Source organism: Camelus dromedarius, chromosome 6 (assembly GCF_036321535.1).
Source record: "Camelus dromedarius isolate mCamDro1 chromosome 6, mCamDro1.pat, whole genome shotgun sequence".
Classification (NCBI taxonomy): Eukaryota; Metazoa; Chordata; class Mammalia; order Artiodactyla; family Camelidae; genus Camelus; species Camelus dromedarius.
Window position 1 is genome coordinate 19,214,702 of NC_087441.1, and position 24,811 is coordinate 19,239,512.

At 38.3% G+C, this 24,811-nt stretch overlaps 1 protein-coding gene across 8 annotated transcripts in view; it reads right to left on the reverse strand.

The window, feature by feature from the left end:
- PHACTR2 (phosphatase and actin regulator 2) overlaps positions 1–24,811 on the reverse strand; it is a 241,125-nt gene that overhangs the window by 95,167 nt on the left and 121,147 nt on the right. The window contains exon 1 of one of the 8 annotated variants that reach the window (XM_031456466.2): positions 17,318–17,715. The exons of the other annotated variants lie outside the window; for them this stretch is intronic. Coding sequence (XP_031312326.1) covers positions 17,318–17,363 — 46 coding nt within the window. The 5' untranslated portion in view covers positions 17,364–17,715. Of the gene's footprint in view, positions 1–17,317; positions 17,716–24,811 lie in introns of those variants that run through there. 8 annotated transcript variants of the gene reach the window in all.

The following is a 24,811-nucleotide window of genomic DNA, read 5'->3' on the forward strand; positions in this document are numbered from 1 at the left end:
GGTGATGCCCTCCACCCTGTATGTAAGCCACGGAAGTTGGTTCATAAACATTTACAAAATGAATAACTAAGTTATGGACAAATGTTTGGCAATAATTTACACGGCCTGGCCTACCTAGGCTGATTTATTTTAGCAGGTCTTTCGATTTTTCACACAGAGGAAATTGTTTCCAACAGTGCCTTCCTGCAGCATTCCAAATATTTTGAAAGATAATATAACAAACACTAAAGTTGGAAATTGAGACAATATCAAAGCCAGCAGGAAGGATGATTACCCCTCAGAAGAATGGTACACACATTGGTGACAAACGTTTCAGGTGAACAAACAATTGCTGCTTACTGGATCATTTTAAACAAGTTTAAAAGACAATCAGCAAAGGTAGATCCCTGAAAACACAGTTGAAATCATTTAGATAGGAAAATAATCTTTTAAGACCTTTCTATTTCCACACAGCGATGAATGGTGAAAATTACTACCTCCTTTTTTTTTTAAGAAACTACCCATTCTTTGCCTCTTTTAAGAGGCGACTACTCTGATGCCGCCTCCTTCCTTCTCTAAACACTCTAAGCACATCAGGCATCTCAGACTTGTCTTCAGTCTCCGCCTTCTTTCTCCTAATTGGGTAAGTCAGAGAGGCAACTCACTTTCAAGGTAAAGAAACTAGGGAAGGTTAACTCTCTAACTAAACTGGAACTAAACCCCAACTGCTTTCATTTTTTCCATTCTTTTCAGGCATTACACATGAGAACTTGAATCTCTCAGAAAACTAGGAAACCGTATAGAAAATCATGAAACCGTATTTTTAACCTTAAGTCAGATTCTTCCATAAGATAACATTATGAGGGATGTTGAGCTCTGCGTTGCTACTTCATACTTTCAGTTCACTAAAGACATCAGAAACTGGTAGAATGACATGGTCCTCTGGGCGCAAATATCTGACTACACAGTGCAACATCTCAGTTACGAGAATCACTTCTAAGACCAGCAACCAGCTACTTTTTGCTCAGTGGAAACAGAAAGCACCGCCTCTCCTATCTCAACTTTTAGTTGAGTATCGACTCCCTCCTGTTACACCACTATCTTAATAGGGGCCAACACAAATGGAGAGACGGTTGACACGCTGCTCTGTATTAAAACCTCCAGAGAAATAAGAAAATGTTTTGTTTTAATTCTTTACCTTATTTGGCACCCAGGTAACACTCTTTATATGCTTAAAAAAATAACAGTCATGTGAGTATAAACACAGACCTGTGAGTATCGTAGAGGAAAAACATGGGCTTTGGGGCCAAAAAGACTTTAACTGAATCATCTTTCCTTCACATCCTAGCTGGAAAACTTGGAAAAGTCCTTCAACCTTTCAGAGTCTTTGCCTCATCCATAGAAAGGGATAATACAATTTACCATTTGGGTCGTTGCTAGGGTAACGGAGAGAATCTAGGTGAGGGGTCATACCAATGTTCAAGAAAGGTCAGCGCTTCCCACTTCTCCTAAGCAAGTGGGAAGGAGGCTTTTAGTAAAAGGTTTGGAGAGAATAAATGATAGAAATGGATTGATTATTTCTAATCTGGAGCAACAGGGGTACTGAAATTTCTTTGAAAGCTATTTTCCTGGTCTTCCAAAGAGCTCCAGGAAAACAAAAACAACCCCCCCCCCCCCCCCACCGGCAAAACAGACTCCAGCATGGAGCCACGTGTGTTCTCCACTGTTCTTAAGACAATTGCTGGGGGCTGCTGAGACCGACTAGCACGTAAGGGAGATCCCCATCATCCTACAGCAGGAATGCCCTGGACTAAGGGAAGGAACAAAGCAAGAAGGTCAACATCACCTACAAGGATGAGAGAGAACAGCTAGACCTGGACTCAGCTCTATCTCCCACCAGCTAGAAAGTTGCACTTTTTATTTTTTACACTTATACCTGCAAAAAAAAAAAAAGTAATGTTAAAAAAAGACAATCTATTTTATTCAGAAGGCTGGTTGCTTACTTGGTTAAAAAAATACTTAGTGATTCACATCGAAAATGTAGTTATAAAACTGTCTACAATCTAGCTGGGCTACAAGCTGCTATTGCTTCTAGTGTTTTTGTTTTGTTTGTATTTTTCCCTTTTTTCTTTTTGCTATAGCTGCCAAACACAGGAAGTTGCATTTTACTCCTGTTTCCAAATATGACTAATGTCAAAATCTAAAGAGGAAAAAAAAGTTCCGTCTTGTGACTCTGTTAACCTCAGATCCTTTGCAGTTAAGGTCACTTTCATGCTCAACATAGGCGGCGAAGTCCTGAAGCACTCCTGTTTACTGGGAATCGTTACCTGCTGGACTGGCTGAGAAATCATTGCAAAGGAAGCCTCTGTTGATTCTGCACCCTTCTTTTCTTCAGATCTACTAGGAATCTTGGGCTCTTTTTCTTTGCCCCTAGGACTAGGTCCCTAGCAATAAAAATAAAGTTGGACTGGCACTGCAAAACCATAAGTAATTATTAATTAAATCCTTATCCATTATTTTCATTGTATAATAAGACTGCATTTCTAAGCCTTAGGATACTGAATTTTGCATCTGAAACATCAGGGTCTTGGATCCACGTGAAGTATTCTCACTCGAAAGAACACTAATGTTCTGTGACTTTTAACCTTTCTTCGATTGAGTGTTCAGCAGATTCTAATCTGCAAAATGCCTTAAAAGATGAAAGTGACAGTCACAACTAATAGGGATGGAGGCTTGGCTAAAAGCTCCTGCACACCCCCCACCCCCAGCCCATCACTGTTCGGACTCAGATCAAGGCCCGAAAGAATTGGGTCTTGCATGCAGCTTTTTTGGCAATGTTTTCTATCTCAGCCATCTGAAGATCTAACTTTTAGGAAACCCCTGGTCCAAAAGGTGCCTTAAAAAATTAAATAATTTTTGAGGTTACTGGAGAGTTTTAAATACTTTTAAGAGAGGACCTAGGATTGCTAGATTCAGATGCACCCATATCTTACTTGTGTGCTTAACTGGCTTGAGGGACCTATTCCACCTAAATTAAGGGATTTTGAACTTCAAAGAGCTGAGTGTACTTCTGAAGCATTATCTTCATGATTTGTGACAAGATGAGCAAGTCCACCCAAACTGTCCATCTCAATGAAGAGTGTCCTGTGAAACTTAACAAAAGATAAGGAGGTATCAATGAAAGCCTTCTGGTATTTTGCAAGGTGTTTAGTCACATATGTATCATCTTTGGATTTCTAACCCGACACAATAGGGCTGCTACATTTTCTAGTAAGAACATTCTTGTTCTGGTTTTACTTTGACAGGTGTTTAAACACTATCTTTCTTTAGCATCCCTATTCATTGTCTTTCTTATTTTAGCAGGTCTTTGTGAAGAGACATGTCATTCTGCTGGATAGCAAACACAGCTAAGACAATGAAAGCATACAAAGTAAGAAAAATCAAATACTGAAAAGAAAAAATATACATGGAGTGACATCTGGGAACAAGACATTTCTCTAAATAGACAGCCTCACCTAAGAAGGTTATAAAACTAGTCAGGTAGCATGCGTTCAGCTGCTGACCACACTAGAATGAGAATCTTGATCTTTTCCCCCCGCTCTCAGCATTACTCAAATCAATTTGGTGTTCCGATCACAAGATACTGGTCATTATTTCTTATAGCAGAAATACAATGTTCGTTCAGATTATTTTCCAATTTGACCCTATATGCTTTTTTTTTTTTTTTTTTTTTTTTACTCTATATACTCTTTATATTCTATGCTTTACTTCTTGAGTGGCACTGCCTAGGGACACTGGTTGGTTGTCATGGCTGAAAAATCACCAGCGCATCCTCTTACTCAAGTCGTCTCTAGAGTATGTGGCACCGTTGAAGGTGAGCAGGGAAGAGGCTATAATCTGTTGAGGAGTGGAAATGAAGAAACCAGAATAAAGACAATGGATCCAGTATGCTTATGGGCCATGGTGAATGGATCCCAGTTTGTCAACTTCTTTTTTGGACACTGTCATGGGTTGAACTGTGCCCCCCTCCCTCCAAATTCATATGCTGAAGTCTTAACTCCCAAGTACTTCAGAGTGTGACTGTACTGGATATGGCCTTTAGCGAGGTAATTAAGGGAAAGTGAGGTCCTATGGGTGGGCCCTAATCCAAAAGGACTGGTGTCCTTATAAAGAAGATGAAGTTTGGACGTGGGTGTGCGTGGGCACAGAGGAAAGACCACACAGGGAGAAGGTGGCATCTTCAAGCCACGGAGATGCCTCAGAAGAAAACAAGCCTTGATCTTGGACTTCTAAGTTCTAAGTTCTTGGATTCCGAAACTGTGAGAAAATGAATTTCGGCTGTTTGAGCCACCCAGTCTGTGGTAATCTGTTATGGCAGCCCTCGCAAACTAGATACATTTACTATTGTCTATAAAGCTACTTATTCATACAGCGAAGGCAGAGAAAACGTCCCACGGCTTTCAACCTCACCTCTACCTCTCCCCACCTGAGAGAGGGGAGAGGAAGCTTCTTCCAAGGCTTCTGTGCTCTGCTGACGTTATGATGCCTTTGTAAATTAAAACATCGTCGTTTGAAAAATGAGGTATAACGTGTTCTGACATTCTGCGGTTGGATGACTAAAGGGGGTTCGGTTTTCTAAAAGGGCACAGCTCTAGATTCTTTTTTAAAATCTCAAGTTTGATTTTATCCTTTTCGTGTTTCCTTTCAAAGAACTGGCAGCCAAATACTTTCCAAGAGACAGAACACCAGTTGCGCACATATGTATACAATTCCGTTTCAGGAGACTTTAGGAAAATGAAACACAGCTCAGCTGGGCCTGCAGGAACGTTCGACATGAGCCCCGTTAACTCGTTCTGCCTTCTTCCAAGTTTCCATCCTCAGCCGGCTTCTCCACAGACAGACGGGCAGGTCAGCACAAGTTAACTTTACAGATGTAGAAGAGATCTTGAAAAACACAAAATCGCTTTAAATAGATGGAATCAGCAACAGCGAATCGAAATTGTCCTCCTCAATCCTGTGGGGCTACCCAGCTGTTGTCAGAAACGTTTTTATTCTGGAAGGAAGGTCCAAGGCCTTGCTCAGAGCACCTTGGACAAACAACGCTGGCCCTCCTCAGAGAGGCTGAGAGACTCTTCTAAGAGATCCCAATTAAAACTGCCTGGAGTTGACGCCACAGTGGGTGATGTACTGCCAACAGGCACACTACTGAAAGGAAAGGACCCCGGAAAGCACTGAAGCAAAAATAAAAAGGCAAACGTTTCCAAAAAGGAACATATGAAAAGAATTTTTACATAAATGATTGCTTCCTTTTGGAGTTTTGACAATTTGCTGCCCACATTTCTGAAAGAGAAAAGGGCCCGGCCTCCTTTTTAGAAATATGTTCTACTGAAATCTTTCTTACAGTTCCTCCCACTCATTATTAAACACTTGTTTTCATCAAGCGCCCTGTTCTTTTGACTTTGGTTCCTCGATAAGTAATTAGCAGGCAGCTACCTCGGATGAAGTTCACGGGGGTCTTCCTCAAAAGTCCACAGAGTTGAAATTCTGCGACTTTTCCTTAAACAGTAATTGCCCTTCTACTGAAACTCTTTCCCTTTGAATGGCACTGCATTTAGCTCAAACCTGACTGCGGGAAATGAATTACTTTGCAGCTTATAATATTATTAAAACGTACGTAAGAGCAAAAAATTTCCTGGCAATGAGATTTTGCCAAAATTGTTCTTGGCAATGGGAATACTTGCTCGTGAACAAGACATATTAATGACCAAATTCATCAAGGCACTGGGTACAGAACATTAGTGTTTTGAACTGGACAGTTTGTAATTTCTACCTCCAGTCAAAGGAAGATACGCGCGTTGTTAATGAAGAGAAATTGTCATGTGAAGCCACCCTTTAAATACTGCTAATGTCCAGAGATTTCTCACTTCAAGAATCTTCTGTAATACTTGTTGAAAACCCAGATTCTGAGGTCCCTCTCCAAAAGATTCTGATTTTACTGGCCTAGAATATGGAGCCCAGAAATGAGTATTTTTAGCAAGCATATTAGGTAATTCTCAGAATCAGGTAAGTCTGTGAAGTACCAACCTTCAGTTGTAATACCCTAGCCAGACCAGTATCCCATAAGGATGACAAACCCTTAAATAAAATGCACAAAATACAGGAAAACTAGTTATTCTATACAGACCTTAAACATGAATCCTTTAAAAAAAATCAGCAGTAGATTACTATCACAGTAAACATATTTTAATTAGTCTATTCTATTCAGCTATAAAACTTTTAAATGCTCATAAAATGTCTTTAGACCATAACAACAAAAAAAGGTCAAAATTGAGTTCTTGTGTGACAATCATCCAAGAAAATCTTTTGAAATTAATTAAGAACTATTTGCTAAACTACTAAAAAAACCAAAACAAAACAAAAAACTAGTCTTATGGATAAAGAGAGAGAAAATGTTAATTGTGATGAATAATAAGTGATGGTGGGTGTTTGTGCATATACAGCAAGTTTGCTCAACCTTATGACCCAGCCAAACTGTCAACTAAGTAGGAAGCCAGGAAAACAGACACTTTCAAATACAAGGTCTCAAAAAAGAAAAGAAAAGAAAAAGCCCCATGAGCTTTTCTCAAGATGCTATCTGGGTGCTCTGCCAAAATAAGGAAATAGCTGCAGAAAGAAATCAGACATGGCTCCAGCTATGTGGAGATCCAACATAAGAGGGAAGTGGAAGGAATCCCCGGGATGATGTGAAAAGAGATCCCGGCGCAACAGCTGGGCAGCAGGCTTAAAGGAAACGCCATCTAAATTGGAACAGAACAAAGACCTCAGATAAACTTCTCAAAGAAGAACTTGAAAGGATAACAAAATTGTCTGGACATACTGAGGCGAGACCGTCTCGGAAAGGTTTGGGGATGAGTATATAAGACCCTTAGCAAGCAAAAGCACAAACAGGGAAAGCAAAAGCTCTGCAAGAAGGAAAAAGTAGTAACAGGTTACCTCGAGGCTTAGCTATCATCAGCTCGTATGTAGTTGTAAGGAATACTGATCTGATCCAATGTACAATGCAACAATGTTAAGAAGATGAGAATGTGGGAGGATGGGAAATGCTGATTGGGGTGGGGGCAGGTGTGAAAAAGGAAGCTATGCCTTTAATTTTCATACTGTGAAGTCAGTACTGATGTGTCAAGCTGAACAATCAATAATTTGCCACGTAAGCACGCTATTCAGAGATTGGAGGTAAATACTCAAGAATCAGTTTAAACAACTCTACATTTCTTGGATGCTACTAAACTTTCTGATCAGTTCCTACCACTCTACTAATTTACAGTCTGGCCAAACAGAGCCAAACATTTATTTCACCATTTTTGTGTCAGGCATATCTAGGAATAAGGAGACACATTGGGGAACAAGACAGATAAATCCTCAGCTCCCAGAACTTAGGTCCTAGTGAAAGGAGACAATGAACAAATAAACACACACACACACACACACACACACACACACACACACACACACACACACACGATAATCTGAGTGATAAGTGCAATGAAAGAGCAGAGAAGTGTGACTGAGGGGTGGGCAGGAGAGGTCCCTGTTTAAGGGATAATGAAGGGAGCTGGAAGCAAGGAACCAGATTTGGAAAGAGCCAGGGGGAGAGGGTCCCAGATGCCCTGGGCTAACAGGGAGCAGCAAATGTCAAGGCCACAGGTAAGAGTGAGCCAAGCTTGTGTGATAACTAAAAAGGGAGTGAAGCTGTGGAGGGAGGCGGGGCTGGGGGGGAGAGGTGGGTCAGGGAGATGGAAGGGGTCAGGGATCATACAGCCCCAGGGTGAAATCTGGATTTCATTCTAAATGCAATGCAAAGACATAGGAAGGTTCTGGGTGAGGAAATGACATGATTTATGTTTTTAAAAAATTACGTTAGCTATTGTGTGGAAAATAACTTGCAGAAGGCTAAGAACAGAAGCAGGACACCAGCCCCAGCTCACTGCAGTGGTCCATGCGAGGAGTGGCCAGGGCTTGGACTGTGGCAGTAGAGAGAGGGAGAAGTGAGTGCACATGAGATACATTTTGGAAGAAAAAATGGGCAGAACAAGTTGATGGATCAATGTCAAGAAGAAAGGGAAAACCCCACGGATGACTCCTAGATTTTTGTCTAGAATAAGAGAGTGGTTGGAGGTATCATTTGGTGAAATGTAGGAAGTCAAGGGAAAAACCAGTTTGGAGGGCAAAATAAAGGATTCTGTTTAGACCCGCTACCTGTGAGATGCCCCTTAAGAACTGGAACAGACCTGTGAAATAGGCACTTGTCTATTTGAGCCTGGAGCACAAGGAGAGGGCAGAGATGCAGATATAAACTTGGGCATCACCCTACTCGCACTTCTCTAGCCACCCTCCAGGTCAGGTGTTCACCTCACCTTGGTGGATTAACGCAGTCTACCTCTTGGTTCCTGCCTTCAGTCTCCCCCGTGAAATCAACAATGCAAGCAACAGGCAGATTCAGCCCTTTAAAGTAAAAGCTCTCATCATTTCTCTCACTTGATTAAAAGCCTTCCATGGTTCCCACTGCCTGTGTCTTGCACTCTTGCCTTCCAACCCTCTCCATCTCAGAGCCTGAATTCTTGTCCCTCTTCGGTACTTTTCCACCTCTCTGGTTTGTTCCCGCAGTTCTCTGGGGTCCCTTCCCTTCTAGCCTCATTTCTGCACATCTTCCCTTCCCTAAGTATCTCCTAGGCTCAGACCCTTGTGAGCAGGGTCTGTGCATGATTTACCTTTGACTCTTCCCCCACAGCCTAGCATGGTCCCTCACACCTTAATTACTTCAGTTCAGGAACTGTCTGTCCGATGTAAGTGCCACTCTGTCTTCCTTCTTACTATCCCCTCACAAAATGAGCTGATTTGCAGGATATGCCATTTTCCTAGTATTAAGGGTTGCAATGTTATATCTGCCAGAAGGTTTATATGAATAAAAACATCCAGTCCCTTGAAATGAAAATAAATGGAGGAGTAGTTTACAAATATAAACGATAATGGTTAGACCCAACTTTTTAATGATATCGTCCATTCTCTTCTGGGAAACAAAAACTGTTGTTTTTGGTTCTGGTTCCCCTGCTTCAGATGGGGGTTGGGGGTGAGGCAACCAGGTAGTGTTTATTTTCTTAGGACCATTTCTATCTCAATATCACTTCTACATAAGTTACCTCTTCACTAAATATGAAACTTTACTCTCAAGAAGAGCAACTCTCAAGTAGCCAGTTACACGAAAGTTTCCTGGGTCAGGAAAACATGTTGGAACTTTTCCTCTATTCAGATTAAAGAGGCTTAATTAGAGGACCAACAATCCAGGCTTCTTAACTCCTTTTCTCCTGCATTAAGTAGGCAAAGCATGAAGTCTGACTCACCCATTGGCTACTATCTTTTCAGACTGCTGGAGATAGTATAAATTTAAGCTGAAAACATTTGGGATATTACTCACTGGCCAGACCTGATGAGCAATGGACCAAAGAGAAGTAGTTGAGATTCAAATTTGCTCACTCCTCTTTCTCTCCAACAGACCGACAATCACATTATGATCAAACAGACTAAGAAAATCAAACCTAAAAAGCAGATGGCTATATTAGAACCTATAACCTAGAACAAGTTAAAAAAATACCAGGTTGAAAACCAGCTGTTGGATTTAAAGCTGAGTCAGATTCCATGACAGCTAGGGAAAAACTAACACAGTTGCAGGTCAGCTCATGGCTTTAATTCCAGAGGGGTCCGGGGGTCCAGGTGGACACCTGATGTGACAATATCCAAAGCAGGGGAAACCCAGGACAGTCACACTGCTTTCCTTATAAATGAACGTCCTCTGTCTCTGTCCATATATATTTTTCTTTTTGTATATATTTTAAAAAATAGAATCGTATAACTTTAAAAACTGCCTTTTCACGTTTTTGTTTATTATGAAAGTCACTTTTCAAATATAGTTTTACATCATGTTTAAATGGCTTATTCTATTACCTGACTATATCTCAATTAATTCAACAAATATCTTTCCATCTGACTATTTTAGGTTATTTCTAATCTTTGTCTTTGATAAACATTGCTCCAGTGAACAAATATTTACTATCTTTACAATGTTTGTAAAAGTATATGCACATTTTAGTATTTTTAATATATATTACTCAGCTGCTCTCCGATAGGCTGTACCAATTCAAACTACCACAAGACAATCACCTCCTGGAAATCATTCCTTTTAATCTTTACTAAGTTCATAGGTAATGAATGGCTCCCATTTTCTTTTTTTATTGAATTGCTTATACTTTATTCATTACATCAAATAGTTACTTTGCATTTCTTCTTCGGTTAAGTAACGTGGGCAAGTGAACTTAACTCTCATGCTTCAGTTTTCCTCATCTGCAAAATGGGGATATTAATAGTAGTTACCCTCTATGGATGTTGTGAGGATTAAAAAGTTAATTCAAGCAAAGCACTCAGAATAATTCCTGACCCATAGTGAGTTCACAATTATAGCCACTGGCTATTTTGAAAAACTCCTATACATGTTCTTTACTCATTTTTCTATTTGAATCTTTTATTATTGATTTCTTTTTCTTACTGATTTTTAAGAAGTCTTACAACATTAAGCTATTAGTCATTGTTTTCTATATACAATACAAATATTTTGTCCACTTCATGTTTTCCTTTTCCGATTTGCTGATGATGGGTTTTTTGCAATGCAGAAGTTTAAGGACTTGATATCATTAAATCACTCACTTTATAATAAATTACAGAGATTAAATATTCAAATATGAGAAAAATAGGAAAGGAAAACATGTTTCTTGATAATTTCAGTTTGTAAGAAAGAAAAGGATAGATTTGACTCCATGAAAGTTTAGTTTTTATATTAAAAAAAAAATAAGAGTATTAAAAACACAAAAAATATTCACAATATATAACAGACATAAGGCTAATCTTAACATACAAATCTTTGAGAAAAGAAAACATAAAATAAGGAAAAGCTATAGATAGGCAATTCTGAGAAAAAGAAACACAAATGCCCTATTTCACTTATAATCAAAATGAGATACTACTTTTTAACATACAGATTTACAAGGAATGTTAAAAGTTAATTATACACACCTTGTGGTCCTATACAGTTGTGCAGAGTGTTCACTGCACAAGGACAACTAGACAAGGGAGTGAGCTGGGGCTGAATTCCTGCTAATGTACCACTTGTTAAACCATATGCCTGCAGGGCTGCCTCACCCAGAGGGAGTGACTTCTATTTCTCAAAAAGGGCCATATGCTTTAAGAGAGACCCTGATATGCAGTGTTGGTCAGAGAGTGCAGAAAGAGGAAATCCATCTAGTGAGCAGATCTACTGACACAGCTCTTAGAGAGCACTTCAGCAAAGTCTATTCAAACACTACAAATCTTTTGACCCAGCAATTTCATCGCAAGGATTTTACTGGTACACATAGTGCGAGATATTTAGATAAGGATGTTCATTTCAGCTTTGTTCATAACAGCACACACACAAAAGAACTCCAGAACAATATAAAAATACAAACATAAAATGTAAAAACACAATAGAGTTCTTTTAAAGGAAATTATGATATATCCACATAATATTGTTTATAGATTAAAAACATCAATATAGAAATATTTTCAAGTTACATTACGTGAAAAACTCAAACTCTAGAGCAGTAAGCATAATGTCTTGCTTATACTTTGAGAAAGATTATACATGAATAAAAATGGTCTCAAATGAAAAAAAAGTTGTTCATGCTGCATTATAATTAAAAAAGAACTGGGGGTCTGGGAGAGAATAAAATAAAATAACAAAATTCACTTTTGGTAAAGTTTGACTTTTGACCATGTGCATGTTATTTTCATTAAGAAAAATAAACTATACATTTTTGCCTTTATGATTTCTTCTAATACTGACTTTACAAGGAAATGGATAAATAACCCAGGCAGGACAAAAATAAGGCCTTGACAAAAATATGGAAACCCAGAAGTAGAGATAGATATAGAGACGTTCTATCACAGTTTAGGTGGGATCCTACGTATTTTATTAACTTATTCCTTTGTCTTCTAAAAAATGAAAAGAGTGGCTTTATCTGCCCTTTCAACTCAAAGGCTCTGGCAAAACAACCAAGAGCTGATCTGTGGGATAGTGGGCGTGGGGTGGAGCTGAAGACTGGAATAAATAGTTACTTGATTCAGATAACACCCTTCAGATGAGAGAGCCAGAGCAACATGCAATTCTTGAAGTAAAAAAAAATAAAATAAAAACAATACACAACTCTCATTCCTATAATCACCGGCTTCAAGTCAGGCTGCATTGAGAGTATTTGTTGATTCATTCGTATACTCAACAAACTATTTTTGTATCCAACCTGTCATGCCCTGTACTGGGCAATGAGAACACTCGAAGTCTCAGCACTTCAAAGGCATGAGGCCATAGCCATGGGGATATACCTATTTAGCCTATGCTTAGAAATAATAAATCTAATCCTCAATAAAATACTAGGAAACCAACTCCAGTAACATAGAAAAAGGATTATATATCATCAAATACATCATATAAAAAGGATTATACATACATCATAGCCAAGTAGGCTTTATCCCAGGAATGCAAGGTTGGTTTAACGTCTGAAAATCACTTAATGTACTATGCCATGTTAATAGAATGAAGGATAAAAACCATATGGTCATCTCAGTAGAAGCCAAAATAAAAAAAAAAAGCCTTTGACAAAATCTAACACTTGCATGATAAAGATGTTCATAAACTAAGAATAGAAGGAAACTTTTTGATAGAAGACATCTATGAAAACCCCACAGCTAACATGACACAATGTTGAAAGACTGACTGCCTTTCTCCTTAGATCAGGAACAAGACAAGAATGTTCACTCTTGCCTCTTTAACATTAATCCATATAATAAGTGAGGGCATTTAGACAAGGAAAAGAAATAAAAGATATTCAGATGGAAAAGAAGAAGTTAAAATATCTATTTGCACGTGACCTTGTATATAAATCTTGTATATAATATGACCTTGTATATAGAAATACTAAGGAATCCACTGAAAAACTGTTAGGACTAAAAAAATGAGTTCAGCAGATTTACAAGGTACAAGATCAATACATAAAATCAATTTTCATATATCTCTACACTAGCAAGCAACATTCTGAAAATGAAATAAGCATACAATTTCATTTAAAATAGCATAAGATGATAAAATATTGATAAATGATAAATTTATCAAAGAAAGAACAAGACTCATACACTGAAAACTACAAAACATGGGAAAAAGTCAAAGATCTAAATAAATGGAAAGATATTTGTCTTTATGGGTTGAAATACCTCATACTGTTAAGAGAACAATTATTATTCAAATTGATCTACAAGTTAAACACAATGCCTATTAAAGGCTCAGGTGGTTTTTTGCAGGCATTGACAAGCTGATTATAAAATTCATATGAAAACTGAAGGGGATCAGAATAACCATAAGAATTTGGAAAAGAAGAACAAAGTGAGCAGACTCACTCTTTTCTGTTTCAAAATTTAATACACATCTAGACAGGGTGGCATATTAATAGACAAATACATCAGTGATAGAATTGAGAGTTCAGAAGTAAATTTGACATATATAATCAATTGATTTTTGACAAGGGTGCCAAGACAATTCAATAGGGAAAGAAACGTCTTTTCAACAAATGGTCCTGGACAATTGGATGTCCACATGCAAAAGAATGAAACTGGAACCTTATATCACACTATGCATGCTGACTTAAGGTGTATCACAGACCCAAATGTAAGAGCTGTATCTGTAAAACTCTTAGAGGAAAATGTACGTGTAAATCTTGACATTGGTTAGGCAATGGTTTCTTATATATGACACCAAAAGTACAAAGAACAGCAACAACAAAGTAGATAAACTGGGCGCAATAAAAAATTTAAGTTGCAAATCATAGTACCAAGAAAGTGAAATTACAGCTCTGAGAATAGGAGATAGTATTTGCAAACCATATATCTGACAAGGGACCTCCATCCAGTATATAAAGAACTCATAACTCAATAATAGGAAGTCAAATTACCCAATTAAAATTGGGCAAAGGATCTGAACAGTCATTTCTCAAAGAAGATATACAAATGACCAATAAACACATGAAAAGATGCTCAATGTCGCTCGTAAGTAAGGAAATGCAAATCAAAACCACAATTAAATACAGCTTCACACTTATTTAAAGATGGCCATAATCAAAAAGATAATAACAAGTCTTTATGAAGTTGTGGAGAAACTGGAACCTTCATACATTCCTGGAGGCAATGTAAAATGGTACAGCTGCTTTGGAAAACTCACAGTTCCTTAAAACATAACATAGTGTTACCATATGATCCACCATATGATTCCACCAAGAACTTTTATATGAAGTTCATTGCGGCACTATTCATAGAGCCAAGAAGTGAAAATAATCCAAATGTCCATCAACTGATGGATAGATAAATAAAATGCGATATATTAATACAATGGAATATTATTTGGCAATAAAAAGAGACAAAGTACTGACACATGCTACAGCATGGATGACCTGTGAAAACATCATCCCAAGTGAAAGAAGTCAGTCACAAAAGGCCACATGTGGTATGATTCCACTGATACAAATTGTTCAGCATAAGTAACTCTACAGAGACAGATAACTAAGGCCTGGAGTGGAGGTCGAGAAGGACGGGGGAAAAAATGGATTGATGGCTGCAGAACACTGTGAATATACTGAAAAACAATGAATTGTACACTGTCAATTTGTGAATTTTACAGTATGTTAACTATGTTAATAAAGTTGTTCTAAAAAAATAGAAATAATGAGTCAAACTGCACATTTTCAGAAATAATTATGACTGGTCTTCTTAGACCCTAGAGAAACAGATGCAGCCCTAAGCTGAAAGGTTCAAAAGGGCCTGAAATCAAGAGAGTGAAAAACAAACTAACTTGTGGCCTTTGGTGATGGTTTTTACAAAAGCCCAAATCGAGGAACAAGTCCAAACTACCCAACTCTGTGCTATTGATTCCTCAGACTCAAAGAGATCTTCCCCTATGAAAGCATTTAAGATGGGAATCATCCTCACCACAGTTATCCGTAGTAGCCACTCTGGATTTAAACAGCTGGTAGGTGCCTGAGGTCACACAGAACAAAGATCTTCACACCTTTTGTGAAGCCAGTAGCGAACAGCTAATAAGGAGTGAAGGAAATACTTGGAAGAGTAGAGGGTCTGACGTTCTCAGACTCAGAACACCATCATGGTTACGAATCTTAGGTACAGCAACCAAATGTTCTGTTTTGGTTGTTTCTTAAATTTTCATTTGGAATCTAACGGCAAAACTTCAGGGAAAAGGAGTGACAGTGATAGAATTTAGAGAACCTAAGCGGGTATCATGAGAAAACTGCTCTGTTCTTAACCATACCAAGACTTCAGCCATAACAACTATCATCCCTTAGCCAACAAAACAAACCGCAAAACCTTCTACTCATGATGTCAGGATTGGTCACTTCAGTGTATACAAACTTTCAATCAACTAAACAGAGGACCTACAATTTAAGTATAACACCATTCCATGAGATATTTCTCTGAAGCATCTTTTATGGTCAAGCATAACTTTTTGTTTTAATTACTTTTTGTATAAACAAACTGCCCAACTTTCGACATGATTAGTCATTTTACTAGGAATTATAGCAATCTGGGTATTTTTTTGCTGTCCTGGGTAAGAACTACAGCACATTAAAGGAAGGTCACATTTTAGGGTTCTACTCTGCATCTTAGTGATCATTTATATAATATTCCTTGATTTTTGGAAAGGCAAAATTCACTTTTCTAATATTAACCCTAACAATATTTTGTGGCAGAAGAACTAAATTCTGGGCAGTACTTTATACCTGTTGTACTGGAGTATTGATCTAATTCCACACTTTGCCAGTGTAGAAACTTAAAAATATAACTCTTCCTTGAAATGAAAGGAGTCACATTGCTTTAAAGTAAGACAAAAGGAAGTATGCTTTAATTGCACAAAATAGTTTACTAAAATTAAGATTCTAATCAACATTCCCCTCATAATTTCCAAAAAAGCCATCAGTATGAAGTCTCTTCTGTTCTGGGGCACTCACTGTACAACCTTGCCGTTAATAGCAAGGAAAGATGGGATCTTTTTTGGATTCTGATTTCTCCCCTTTGCAGTGGGTTGGTTCTCTTGATGCATTAACATAAGCCGGAGCAAAGCTTATGATATTGCAGGGAAGCTCTACAATATAAACAAACCCCTGCGAGGTGGGGGGAAGCGGGGGAGGGAGGCGGGAATGACAGAAGTCTATCTAGTTAGAGACATCCTGGAGCTGATTAAAAAAGATCCTTCATCTGTGCCCTGTCATTTCCTTTCAGCAAGATCCTGTTGATGTTTACCCGGTTTGAAAACTCTATCAAATATCTCGAGGAATAACGTAAATGTCCCCTTTGAGGTTTTCTGTTTGTTTTTTTTTTCTTGATGGAAAACTATCAAAACAGTACTTTTAAAATTTATATCATTATCCAATCACAAGTAGCGCCACCAAAAAGTTGTTTATCCCTGCACTGCTGGAGTAGTGCCAGACGTACCTTCCTTCCCTTTTTTTTTCAAAGAAAATGAAAAAAAAAAAAAGAAACTTAAAACAGGGCAATATAACTCAAACATTACGCGCGTTTCCATAAAACGAACTTTAGCCCTCAATAACTGAGTTCATGAGCTATGTTTCCCCAGATTGTATAGCTTATGTGTCTAACGTAAACAAAACAAGCATCATTTGAAACAATTAAGCACTTTTTGGTTACTTATTAAGTATTCAGCGTTCTGCCAGGATAAGAGAAGGCAATCAGCACTTCTACTCTGAAAAACAAACCATAAATCAGTTGACAAGCCTGAAAGAATTCAGTTCTAGTCTGTTCGGAAACCAAGCGTAAATACAGAAAAACCTGTTGGCACGTTTATCTTGCTCTTTAAGTTTCGCGTTTTAAAAACAAAGCAATACGCAAATGGCGTTTCTCATAAATTTCAGGCTCAGAAGTGATTCAGATAAACACCAAAGCGAGGCATCTCGTACAGAAAATGGAGCCTGTGCCTTTAAGGTAAAATCGGCTGGATCCCAAAAGGCATTCCACTTTTCCACGACAAAGAGTTTTGGGGAGCGCTACCTCTCGGGTTTCTCCGAGACTTGGCGGGTTCGGGCAGAGCCCGGCTTGCAGAGGAGCCCTCGACCGTCCCAGCTGCCCCGAGCAAGCCCAGTGCCCGCGCGGCGGGAACGCATCGCGTGCGCCCGGGACTCACCGCTGCTGGGCTGTGGGGACAGCGTGGAGACCGAGGTCTGGCCCATGTCTCGGGTCGCAGGGCCAGGTCCGGCGATCACGCGGCTCTTTTGGTCCTTGGATCATGGGTCCGCTCGCAGATAGATTTCCAAGCGTTCATTTCCCGGTCTGTGCGGAGCTGCCCGCGGGGTCCCCTCACCTTCTCCCCTTCGCGGGTCTCCCAGTCCCGCCGGCCGCAGCCGGCGCGGCGGATCCTGCCCAGCGGATGCCTGTCATTCCTCTATGCAGATTAGCTGGGGTCAAGGGTCACGGGGGAGGAGAGAGGGGAGTGGGCGATGGGGGCGGTGGAATGAGAGGGGCGAGGAAGTGGGGAGCCGAGAGGCCGGGGCTGGTCCAGCAGCGCCCGCGGGGGCTGTGAGACCCGTAACCCACCCCCACCCCCACCCCCGCCCCAGGGTAGCAGAGAGTTCGGGCGACTCCCGTTTAACTTAAAAGGTTCACTGTCAAACGATCCTTTAGGGCTGGAAGAAAAGGAATTAAAGTACTTAGTCACGGTACTTAATTTAAGAAAATGTGTTTCTTTAAAGTTAGTTCCTTCCTCATATTGTTTGCTGTATTGCAGCACTCAGATGTCTGTTATGTGCGCATTTGTTTTCGTTTAAAAATAATTATCTTCCTTGTAACAAATAGAATTTAAAAAACAGTATTAGTGGCCTGAATCAGGTTGAGCAATCAATCTGAGTGATGGATCTGTGTGTGAGATCAACAAAATAGACACTTTGTCCTCTACCACCCAGACTCTAGGATGCTCCCCTCTCCTGTATTTCAAGAATTATTGTGAAGACCATGAAACTGGGTGGCAAAGTGTTTAAAATACACAAAAGGTGAAAACAAACAAACAAAACCCAGTAATTTATTTTAAAAGCTAATATTCCATAAAAGTTAAATTAAATCCCGCTGTAATTAAATCTTAATCTCCAACTTCTTTAAAATATGAATATAAATAAATATTCTTGGTATTTACAATGGATGAGAAGCCTAGATGCTGTATCTATCTATATAGATGTATGTGGTATTAGACTGGATGACGGTTACATAAATGTGTTCCACCTTATGAAAATTCATTGAATTGTATACTATGGTGCATTTTTCTGAATGTATATTTTATTAAGAAGCAAAAAACAAAAAAAGTTCAGTATATTTAGGTCACTTGCCACAGCTTTCACTTTTTAGCTTATCCTAGATAGACATTCAACTCTAAACTCTTAAAAAGCTATATAGTATATATATTTTACAAAATAATAATCAAAATGGTTTAATACTTTAAACATGCAAATATTTTTTAAAGGTTTTATTATTAAGATCGCACAAAGCTTTTTTGAAAGATGTTTGTTTGCTTGTCTGTTTCATCATTTAAATAAGTTGCCCTATTTTTTTCACACCCACATAGCCCACCCTCTATCGTGGGGAAACATTTTCCCTAGAATAGTGTGATCAATTATCTACTTCCTTTTGCCTAATTCACTCTTAAGAAACCCTATTTTTTCAATGAAATGGAGGATTAACCAAGATGTGACTTCTAATTAGGCCAATGAAATTAATCCAAACTAAATTTCCTTATAAGATGGAAAACTGTTGTGTTTTAGGAACACATTGTACCTGGGGGGTTCATCAGTGAGAGTAAACAGTTATAAAGGCTCTTCTACAATTATAAAGGCTCTTCTGTTTCTTCCTTTAAACTGCCTTAAAACAACAACAACCCCCCAAAACAAAAACAAAAGCATGTTAAGTGTTCTTTCAACCTAAATTGAGAGGAGGAAATCTCTCACTCTTCTTTGCATTGAGAGCCTAGTTGACAAGGGAGGCCATTGATTAGAGAAGGTATACAGTAAATTTTGCACATCAAAATATGTAAATATAATTTTTTTGAAGTGACAAAAGCTAAACCTTGATGTACAGTGTTATTTTTGCTATCATTACTTCTTTTCCTTGAGAAACAACACTGTGTTTCTCTTTATTTCTTCTGCGAATTCATATTTCAAACATCAAAGGGGTACTCTATAGCTCCAGTCTTTCAGGATTTGCTAAATCCATCTATATTTACCTTACTCAGAACCTTTCATGATTTGCTAGTTAATATAATCTTAGCCTCATCTGGGATTCTTATAATCCCCTGATCAGGTTACACACTTCCCTCTGAAATTTTTCCAGTTCCATTACAATATCCTTGAAGCATGTCAACCAAAACTGAAGGAAGTATGCATTAAAGTCTCTTTATAAGGGTGGGATAGCTTATTCTGTTTCCAGTGCTTCCAATGGGACTTGGTGTTTTAACAGCCTTTTTATCACAGCTAACAAATTATGTTAATGAATACGCAAAAAGTCCACAGAAATCCCTAAATTCTATTTATAGGTTATTACATAAAGGTTAGAATGTATCAACTAACAAGCGTACGCCAAGATAATTTCCCCCCAAATTGCCTTTTTCTTGCCTTATTACAGCTTATCTGCTATTATTCAGCCAACTCACAGTTTTACTAAGAGCTCTGGTTGTTAATCCCTCGAGTGTATAGTTTAACTGTGGGACTATTTAATGTCACCTAAAAAAAAATGTACATTTCTCTGTGTGTTACCTCTTTCCAGGGAATTTATACAAATGCTAAAGATTAATGCCAACATCTAACTCTGAGGAAACGATTTATTTATAATTCTTCAGCATTTATCCCATTGACCCTGCTCTCTGGTCTGTATTTGTAAACCAATCTCTTATCCAGTTATCCTGGTACATTCTCAACAACCGGTTTGGTCTGGGGGTGGGGGACAAGACTGGTGTGTGATTTGTGTTTGCTGGTTTCTATGATGTAAATACTCCTACAATGACCAATTCAACAAGTGGTCAACTGGCTTGCAAAATTTATGTCAACTGGTGTGCCAAAGTTCTGGAAATTTAACAACTGGCCTGTATGAGCTGCCTCCAGCATAACACCACTTTTATCTTTTATAACATGCTGTCCGATTCATATCATACCATAACAGAATGTGAGGATTCGTTTATGTTAAACCTTCATAAAATACAGACTGACAGCATCTACTGATTTTTTCCACTATACAGTCTAAATATTTTTCAACCCTGGAAAGACCTTCTGTGATTTATTCCCTTACTTCCAAAAGAAATTAAACTGAGTGGATTCCTTAGATAGAACTTCCCCTCCCTGAAACGGGTTTGCCTTTTGAAGAAGAGGTTGTACTCACTGAGATTTTCAACTGTCTGCCCTATAACACAGATTTCACTGGCTTGTCCAGTGTAGAAGTTATTAAGTTCATCCATCTGGGTACCCAAAGTGACAGTTGCACTTTTCATGGGCGGAAATCACTAGATCTATTAGATAAAAGTTAAAAGCAGACATAAACCTAAACTTCAGCAATTTGTGGGAAAGTCCATTCCTACTAGGTCTGGAGACATACAATGTGGTGGCTAGACAAGACTGTTTACAATTAGTACACTTACCATTACCAAATCCTGTCACTTAGGTCACTGACAGGCTTTTCTAGTGGCCAAATCTAAGCTTGGAGTAGGAGAAAGAGTGAGATCTTCCTCCCTCAAAGCACAGATCTCATGAATACTCAGCCTGGAGGTCTGCTTTCCCAGATTCTGCTGGCTCTACTAGGACCCCATTTGGACACACCAGCCATTGGGATGGGGGACGGGGAAGAAGGGTTAGGCAGAGTTCCAGGAGATGAGACGGTGGATCAGAGCAGTGGTGGCCCTTAGCAACAGTGGCTACTGGTGGCCATGTACAAGTAGATGAAGATTCTCTTAATTGGCACCCTTATTCCTGAACTTGGCCATGAAGATCTAGTGAATTACTGACATATGCCTGAGTAATGGGAATTATCGTCTTAGAAAACCCTCTCCTAGTGTGAAGGAAATGAAACTTAGTAATTAAGACTTAGTAACTTTCCAAATAGGATTTTTAAAAAATGTATTAGTTTGTTTTCTAGATACAATGGTCAGAAGAAACAACACAAATTCACAGATCATCCAGAAGTGTTGTTTTAGCCATTTATTTTCTTTCTACTTATCATTATCAGATTCATTAAAAAGCAGAAAACTGTCTTTTCTTCCTTTCTCTGATGGAGGTGCTAGAGGGCAATTTTTTTTTAAATTAGAAGGCTATTTTAACACAAGAGGTTCTAATAATCTGGTAAAAGAATATATAACTCAGAAACTAATAACTGCTGTGCAAAATTTTTTAAGTATCAAGGTAGTTTTTTTTTTCACTAGACTGCCAGTTTTTTAAAACTTACTATCACTCCAAAACTTGGCTATATTTTGTGAAAGTCAGCTTACTTAGAAACATACAACTACTAAAAAGCAAATAGAATCTTACAATTTCAGGTGCAACTTTGTATATTATAAATACTGTTTACTTTTTAAAATGTTACTCTATAGGAATTGCCACCAAATGCTTCCTATGCCTTTTATTTGGACAATTCTGAGAGAGTTTAGCTTTAACTTGTTAATATGCACAAAGGAGAACTTTGGTTAAAAGATTTACAACTTTAGATATTCTAGTTATATTCAGCATCAGTCGGAGAAAAAAATAAACCACATTCCACAAGTATTAGAACAGGAAACAAACCTGTAAGACAGGCTTTTCTTTCCTATTGTTCTCATATTTTTATATGATTTATTTCCTGAGTCTTTCTTCTACTGCTTACTCGAGCTAAAAGGATTAACAAAATGCCTTGCCCCTGTTTTACCCTGAGTGAGGCTCTGCGGAGGGCGTGGTCTTTTACACGTGTGCTTACTTAGTGACTGAGCTGCATGGCTGGAAGATTTACTCTGGAAAATAAAGACCTCAAGGGGTGGTGCTGGAATTTCCTTTTCCAGAAACTTCCCCCCACCCCAGGAAAAAGAAAGTGTGTAATTGGCTGCTCTTTGTTTTACAGGAAAAATGAATTACTCATCCACAGTATTTAAAATTCTGACAACTGCTATAAAATTAATAATCTTTAATTTACTAACTGCAATCTATCAAGAACATTCCTTAAAGACATCTTTAATAATTACTGCCCAATTTACAGAAAGTGATTGCTTAAAGTAAGGTCCATATCATTGCTTTATTAACCATTATATCCATCCCTAGAGCCTAACAAAATGTCTGACACACATAGGGCACTCAGTTCACATGTGATAAATAAAAGAATAAGCATTTACATGATTTCTTAAATTATAGCAACTTGACACGTGAATGAAAAAAAATCCACCTAGGAATAAATGTATGAGTTTGGTAATAGTCTGTGGACTCCACACAAGATGATATCAAGTCTGTCAGTGACTGTAAATTTCCTTTTATATGTCATCCTATTAATAATCGCCCAGTCATTTAGCTAGAATTAACTGAGGAAATCCCATGGGCCCAGCACCTCTAGCCCATGGGACACGAGGGTAAGCGAGGTACTCATCACACCCTGGAGGAGTTCATAGTATATATACGGTGGAGGGCAGGTGTTGTGGCTTACAGGGAAATGATCATAGTAGTGAGTGCTACGTCAGAGGTTTGTTTGACCAAGAGTTAAGGATGAACAGGGATGGCTCTGAACTGTATTAATTGCTAAATCCGTTATCTTTCCAATATAGAGCCAGCAACTCATTCTGAAGATGACTCAAGATTGTGAAATGCTTCCTAAATCAAAGAAAGATTAAATTCTGCGAGTATGCAGTTAGTATTAACCATATTTGTTTGTTTATAATTTGTGTACAGCTTTTTGAGGAATAAGTTACAAACCCTAAATTCTACCTATTTTAAGTAAACAATTAAATGAGTTTTAGTAAATATGTGTGCAACCACTACCACAGTCAGGTTTTAGAAACCTTTGAGAACCTTAACGAGTTCCATCGTATCCCGCAGTTAATCCTGTTCCCTCCCCCTAGCATCAGGCTACTACTGACCTGATTCCCATCTCCAGAGTTTAGATTCTTCTAAAATTTCATATAAATTGAATAACAGCATATGCAGTTTTTATATCTGGCTTTATTCCCTTAATGTTTTAGATATTCACCCATGTTGTGTGTATTGGTTTTTTATTCCTTTTTGTTCTGAGTGGTGTTCCATTGTACAGCTATACCAAAGTTTATCTGTTTACCAGTTAATGGGCATGTAGGTTGTAACTGTATTCCACTGTATTCCTATTCTGTGAAAATACATAAGCTCTATTAATATATATGCATACACATATATATGATAGTTCTATATAAATAAGAATTAATTTATTGGTTCATCAGTCATCCAACAAATACTTATCATGCATCTCCTTTGTACCAGGTTCTGTTCTAGGTATTTGAGATATAGAATTAGATAGAAAGTAAAAATACTTGCACTCAGAGAACTTACATTTTAATGAAAGGACAGAAAATAAGCAATGAACATAATAAATCAGTAAATTTTATAGCAATTTAGAAGAAGAAAAGTGCTACGAAATGAATAGGGAAGGATAAGGGAGAGAGATTAGCATGTGATGGTCACAGTAGTCCTCACTGAAAAGGTAATAACTGAGCACAGACTCGAAGGACATGATGGAGTTAGCCATGTGGCTCTCTGGAGGAAGGGCAATTCCATGCTGTATGTTCAAGCACCACCAAGGGGCCAGTGTGGATGGGGTACAGTAAGGGAGGGGGAGATGAGAAGGGGACTGTAAGCCATGTAGGGCCTTGTAGTTGACCATAAAGACTTTGGCTTTTACTACAAGTGAGACGGGAAAACAATGACAGTTTTGAGCAAAGGAATGACAGGATCCTGAGTAGAGGACAGAGGAGACAAGGTTGGAAGCAGAGAGACAAGGAGAGATTAAAGAGTATGCCAGGCAGGAAATGATAGGGGCTTGGACCAGTTTGGTAGCAGTGGAAATGGTGAAACGTACCTGGATTCTGGATATATTTTTATGGTAAAGTCAAATTTCTTCATGGGTTGAAGGTAGAGGATAGGAGAAAAGAGATGAAATTTTTTCACTTCAAAATTGTCTCAGCAATTGGAAGGATGGAGTTGCCATTAATTAATCTGAGGCAACACTGAGTGAAGCAGGTTTGGAGTAGAAAATTAGAAGTTCAACTGTGAGATTAGACATCCAAGTATAGAATGAAAACAATCCTAGGTGTTGACAAGGAAAAAAAATAAATCTACACCTAGATATATCCTAGGGAAATTAAGAATCAAGAATAAAGAGAAAAAAATTTAGAGTAGGATGTAGAAGAGACAGATGCCATCAACAAGGGCTCACAATAAATCCAAGAAGACAACAGAATTATGTATTCTTGGTGCTATGGGGAAATAACTGTCTACTTAGAACTCCATACCCAGATAATCATTCACTAAATCAAACAATCACCCACTAAGTGGTTAACCACTAAAGGAACTTATATAGAATATTTCTGAACAAGAAAGAAAATGAGCCCAGAGTAAGGGTGGGGTGCAAGAAATAAGAGTCAGTACCGAAACTGATAAAATTATGGTGA